A 5,878-nucleotide genomic window follows, 5' to 3' on the forward strand; every position below is an offset into this window, starting at 1 on the left:
GTAACTTCAAATGAAAGTAACATTTTAAATAAAATATTAGAACCGCCAAAAAGTATTTGCAAGATACATGAAACCAATACAATTGAATGAACACAACGTCTCCAAGTTGTCCGGGAGCTATCAGTAAAACTGTTTCTTAAAAAAGAAATAAAAATATAAAATTAAATTTAGTCAATTTCTGGATAAACTTTTCTACTGGGTGATTAAAATCAGTTGACAGATTACCGATATAATTTAATTAATTAATAAAGGAAAATTAGTAATTTGTGAAGCAAACCTTACCTGTTGATAATAGTACTTTAATTACATATTAGTCCATTTCAAAATTTCAAAGTCACCTCCTATTCCTAACACAAAGACATTCCAACTATTTTATTTCATTGTTCCAATGGCAGTCGGGTGGACTAAACTTGTTATGCACAAGTTAGTTTAGTCGGGCATTAACTATATGGTAAAATAATATGGGGCGTTTGGTTAGAAGTAATATAAGATTATTGAGGTTATGTCATTTTATATTATTTGATTATCATGTTTGGTTGTTAAATAATATAAGATTTCGGTAATTTTACATTACCAATAGTTATTACTGTTAGTAATATTAGAGGTAATTTGATTATCTCAATTTTCTTAGGTATTGTAAGATTACTAAGATAATCTTATTTTTGTTACAATTTTATTCCTTATTAATAAAAATTTTGGACAATAATACCCCTACTTTAAAATCAATTTACATTAATATAATATTTCAATTTTACCCTTGTTTAATTAAGTTTTTGGATAATAATGCCCTTATATTTAAAACAAATTACAGACCACTGTCGACAGCAGGCCAACCACCACGGACCGCTGTCAGGAAGTCGTCGGAGTCCCTAAAAATGACCGAGAGTCGCTGGGAGGCTTCGCTATGACTATTTCTAACCATATTGATGGTTGAAAATTGCCATATCAGGCTAGATCTGACCGTTTTTTGCCATCAATATGGCTAGAAACGGCCATATTGGAGCCTCGCGGTCACGGGGACTTTTGATGACTTTCGGCGGTGGTTTGTGATGGCGGCAGTAGGGGTTGGAGGTGATTTTGTCATAAATTAAAGTTTTATATAGGCGGGGTGTTTTAACTAAATCTGAAATATTGGGGGTTAAAAAAATTATTCAAAAATTAATAATAAAAGTAATATTATATTAATATTTTAAAAAGAGGGCAATTTAGTAATTTAAATAACACACCCACCAATTTATTCCCCCTAACCAAACATTAATATAACATACTCATCAACTAATCAAACATATTTTCCTAAAGATTCCTAGTAATCTTTAAGATAATATAAGATTCCAGTAATCTAACATTCCTAATAATCCAACATTCCATAAACCAAATGCGCGCGCACGCACACGTACACACACACACACACACATGCAGAAAACTTGTATTATTCAATAAGATCAACCACTCGAACATGAGCAATCTTCAACTTATTATTTCTGCAGCTTTCAATTAGAACAAGACAACGTGTAATCTTTAATTCCTTGAGGAAGTAAGGTGTTTTATCCCTTTTGGAAGAGATGAAAACCTAGGGCATTTTGTAATCACAAGTTTTTCAAGTGATGTGAGATTTTGAAACCACTCTGATAGTGATAAGTATCTGCACTTTCAATCCGCATGTACTTCAAAGTGTTAGCAGATGCTTGAAGAAGAAGCTAGGGAAAATCCACCAATGATTCTAAATCATCAATTATGAATTTTTAAGAGTCATCCTTAGCTTATGATATTCTCCTTACAATTCCATCTTCAAATTAATCTTGTTGCAAAGCCAAATCACTAAGGCCTCTAATTTTGTCAAGTATTTGATAGTATCTGGTAATGTGATCACAAGAATGTCTTTTAGAAACAATGTTCAGGGGCTTTTTAGACCTTGCATCCCTTTACACAAACGTAGACTGTTGTAGTTAACTAAGGACAAATATTGAAGGGAACTTGAACATCCAATTCCTTCTTTTGGAAGAACCTTCTCTTGTGTGGTTATTTCCAAGTATCTAAGGCAGATAATCTTTTGTTATTAGGCAACTTCTTAAGCCTAAAACAACCAGCAAAACTTAACATTTGCAAGTTTTAAAGCTCATAAATAGATTCATGGATCTTCTTCAATGAAGAATTCCAAGATAGATCAAGGTACCTCAAATGTCTCAATGTATTGATAGAATTTGGCAACATTTCAAAAAGTATACAATGCAACTGTAGTAGTTTGAGATACTTGAATTAAGACATATCTTCTCTAATAAATGATCCAATAATATGTGCCTCTCTGTATTTTTGTGCTGTTGGAAAAAGAATGCTTCAAACACTCCTTGAGTTATCAATTATGAGTTGTAGAAATTCTTGACCACATAACTCTGTGTCCCCATGTGAAAAATGGTGAGATTTCGCATCAACATTTTGGCTTCCGAAATTTATGAATGCGGACTCACCTTTTATCATTGATATTGCAAGATCATGCATTTTAAATGCAATACAAAAACCATAATCTAAGAAATCCTCTAAGAAACCCCTTGACCATAAAACTTTCATATATTGATTAGCAACATCTTCTAGCTCTTCAGTTTTATCAGAGGTTTTAAGAAGTCCAAGTGCCATCCAATATTGGGCTATGTGACCAATGTAATATTGATAATCCTTTGGAAACAAGCAAATATAAGTAAAACATCTCTTCAAGGGAGATGGCAAATGATTATAGCTCAATTTCAATATTGGTAAGATGTCTTCATTATCTTGATCCATCTGCCATATGTCGTTTCTTTTTATTTTCAACCACTCACCTTCGTCCGTGTTTGCATAAAGTAAGCTCCCCCTAAAGATCTCATAGCTGACGAAACTCCTATATATTTTGCTACAATGTCCTCCCCAATTTTAATGAGCCTTTGAAAATCTTTCCCTTCTCCATCTTTGAATGCATACTTCTTAAATAATGACAAGGATTCCTCATTGGAAAGACCTTGCATAAAATGTAAAGGACTAATGCTCATTATTTCTACAACTTTATTACTTCGTGTGCTTACAATAATTTTACTTCCATTGACACCATTCAATAGTAAGTCTTTCAATTCCAACCATTTCATTAGCCTCTTATTCCAGACATCATCTAAGACAAGCAAAAACCTTTTACTCGTCAAAATTTCCTGCAAATGCTTAGGAATTTCATCTCCTTTTAACCTAATACAATCCTCATCTATTGCAGAATTAATAATTTCTTTCATTAATCTGGGGACACGGAAGTCATATGACATGCATGTCCACATCTTTAATGAAAAGAACTAACTTACCCTTTCATCATTGTAAACCATTTTAGTAAGAATGGTTTTACCCGAACCCAATTCCAACTATTGGAATGATAGAGACATCATTGTCGGTTTGTTGTATTAAAAAGCTTATGATCTTTTCTTTATCATGCTCTCGTCCAATAATAAAAGGAACTCCCAGTAAGGGACCAGTTTCCCTCTCCTTTGGAATTACATGCCTAACTTCAGCAAGAATACTCTTAATAAGAGAAAATCTACTCCTATCACCTATGATTTGATCAAGTCTTTTTTTAATCTGCTTGATTTTCTCACTAATTTCATATCGAAAACCAACAGGATTAGAGCTTGAAAAGCATTGACTTACCTTTCTTAATGTGCTCCTCTTTTGTCTCACCACTACCTTCATGGGAGCTTGAAACTCAAATTCTTCTAAAACATCCTTAGTATCAAGGATAACATCCTTAAGCTTCCCAAGCCAGTCATGCAGCTGATAATCTTGTGCCTCCTTTTTCTTAGCATCCAAGAGGATGGCTTGGATAGTGCTTAAGGTTCCTGCAAGGCTTTCTAAGTCACTTTCAAGATTCCACAATGAGGACACTTCCCGAACCACATGAGAGCCTATCCTCGTCAAAAATTCAGCAACAATGTTAAATAGAATTGATTTTGCCATTTTCTCTCAGAAGAAACGAAGAGAGCGAGAATAAACTAGTTAAGATAATTGAATCAGTGATGCAGGGAAAATATCGTTAAATTATGATTTGGTTTAGTATAAAAAAAGTTTAAACAAAACGATGGATTTTTAATAAAATTTCTTTATTAATTGGCACCGAAAGCTTGCCACTTTGATGGACCTTCTGAGAAATCATGGCACTTTTAACTTTTTAAGTATTGATTAAAAAGTAATCCTAGTGTCTCTTGCTTTATTAATTGGCACTGAAAGCTTCCACTTCAATGGTGATCTTTATTTTGGTCTTGTGTTCACACCTTGTGCAGTCACTGGTTGGATTGTTATTTAATTAATTACCTTGTAAAATGGAAGAAAAAGTGATAAGAAAGAAGAGGAAAAGTGATACTAATGGATGAGGAGCCCAATTTTCCCATTATTTTTACAAAATTTATTATACTAATGGATGAGGTCCATAAGGATGCCAATTTGCCAAACATTGGGGGTGTCTTGTAATTTTAAAATATTAAAATTTAAAGCATAATAAACAAACCAGTCCTCAGTTTATGGGCCTGCTCTTAAGTGTAGAAGTAGCAAGCCCCATACCGAGCCCAACAAAAAGCTCGAATAACTAACTGCATATATTTGAGCCAACCCAACCTCGATAACACTGACAAACTTCAGCCAACTATCGCAACCAATTCCTCCGACCGCGTCGATGCTGGTTTTTGGATTTCTGATGGCAAAGACGATATTGAATTGGTCTGAAAAATTTTGAATTGGTTGGCGTTATTGATGATTCGTGCCAGCCAGGGGCGGAGGGAGGGGTCAAGGAGGGTCAATTGACCCTCCTTGACTTTGAAAAATTATCAATATGAGCAATACGTTTATTAAATGATATAATGAATTTTATATATATNGAAGAGAGCGAGAATAAACTAGTTAAGATAATTGAATCAGTGATGCAGGGAAAATATCGTTAAATTATGATTTGGTTTAGTATAAAAAAAGTTTAAACAAAACGATGGATTTTTAATAAAATTTCTTTATTAATTGGCACCGAAAGCTTGCCACTTTGATGGACCTTCTGAGAAATCATGGCACTTTTAACTTTTTAAGTATTGATTAAAAAGTAATCCTAGTGTCTCTTGCTTTATTAATTGGCACTGAAAGCTTCCACTTCAATGGTGATCTTTATTTTGGTCTTGTGTTCACACCTTGTGCAGTCACTGGTTGGATTGTTATTTAATTAATTACGTTGTAAAATGGAAGAAAAAGTGATAAGAAAGAAGAGGAAAAGTGATACTAATGGATGAGGAGCCCAATTTTCCCATTATTTTTACAAAATTTATTATACTAATGGATGAGGTCCATAAGGATGCCAATTTGCCAAACATTGGGGGTGTCTTGTAATTTTAAAATATTAAAATTTAAAGCATAATAAACAAACCAGTCCTCAGTTTATGGGCCTGCTCTTAAGTGTAGAAGTAGCAAGCCCCATACCGAGCCCAACAAAAAGCTCGAATAACTAACTGCATATATTTGAGCCAACCCAACCTCGATAACACTGACAAACTTCAGCCAACTATCGCAACCAATTCCTCCGACCGCGTCGATGCTGGTTTTTGGATTTCTGATGGCAAAGACGATATTGAATTGGTCTGAAAAATTTAGAATTGGTTGGCGTTATTGATGATTCGTGCCAGCCAGGGGCGGAGGGAGGGGTCAAGGAGGGTCAATTGACCCTCCTTGACTTTGAAAAATTATCAATATGAGCAATACGTTTATTAAATGATATAATGAATTATATATATATACAAAGAAAAAAATAGAGAAAGTTTGTATACCTTTTCATATATTTTATAAAATAAATATCGTTTCTAAAATTTGTTTGTCAAATTAAACTACTGTCAATTGTTTT

At 33.7% G+C, this 5,878-nt stretch overlaps 1 protein-coding gene across 1 annotated transcript; it reads right to left on the reverse strand.

Moving 5' to 3' along the window:
- Positions 1–2,334: 2,334 nt before the first annotated feature.
- Positions 2,335–3,963, reverse strand: LOC116123779 (putative disease resistance protein RGA4). The gene is made up of 3 exons (XM_031409510.1): positions 3,359–3,963; positions 2,814–3,255; positions 2,335–2,670 (listed from the first exon to the last, which is right to left on the reverse strand). The coding sequence occupies exons 1-3, from the start codon at positions 3,961–3,963 to the stop codon at positions 2,335–2,337; spliced, it is 1,383 nt and encodes a 460-aa protein (XP_031265370.1).
- Between the last annotated feature and the right edge of the window lie 1,915 nt (positions 3,964–5,878).

This window comes from Pistacia vera, unplaced genomic scaffold (genome assembly GCF_008641045.1).
Source record: "Pistacia vera cultivar Batoury unplaced genomic scaffold, PisVer_v2 Contig145, whole genome shotgun sequence".
Lineage (NCBI taxonomy): Eukaryota > Viridiplantae > Streptophyta > Magnoliopsida > Sapindales > Anacardiaceae > Pistacia > Pistacia vera.

Coding starts and splice junctions, on each gene's coding strand:
- LOC116123779 (XM_031409510.1), bottom strand. CDS start 3,963: ATGGCAAAATCAATTCTATTTAACATTGTTGCTGAATTTTTGACGAGG. Junction 3,256..3,358: donor ATAGTTGGAATTGGGTTCGG/GTAAAACCATTC, acceptor CCGTGTCCCCAG/ATTAATGAAAGAAATTATTA. Junction 2,671..2,813: donor TTATGCAAACACGGACGAAG/GTGAGTGGTTGA, acceptor TTGTTTCCAAAG/GATTATCAATATTACATTGG.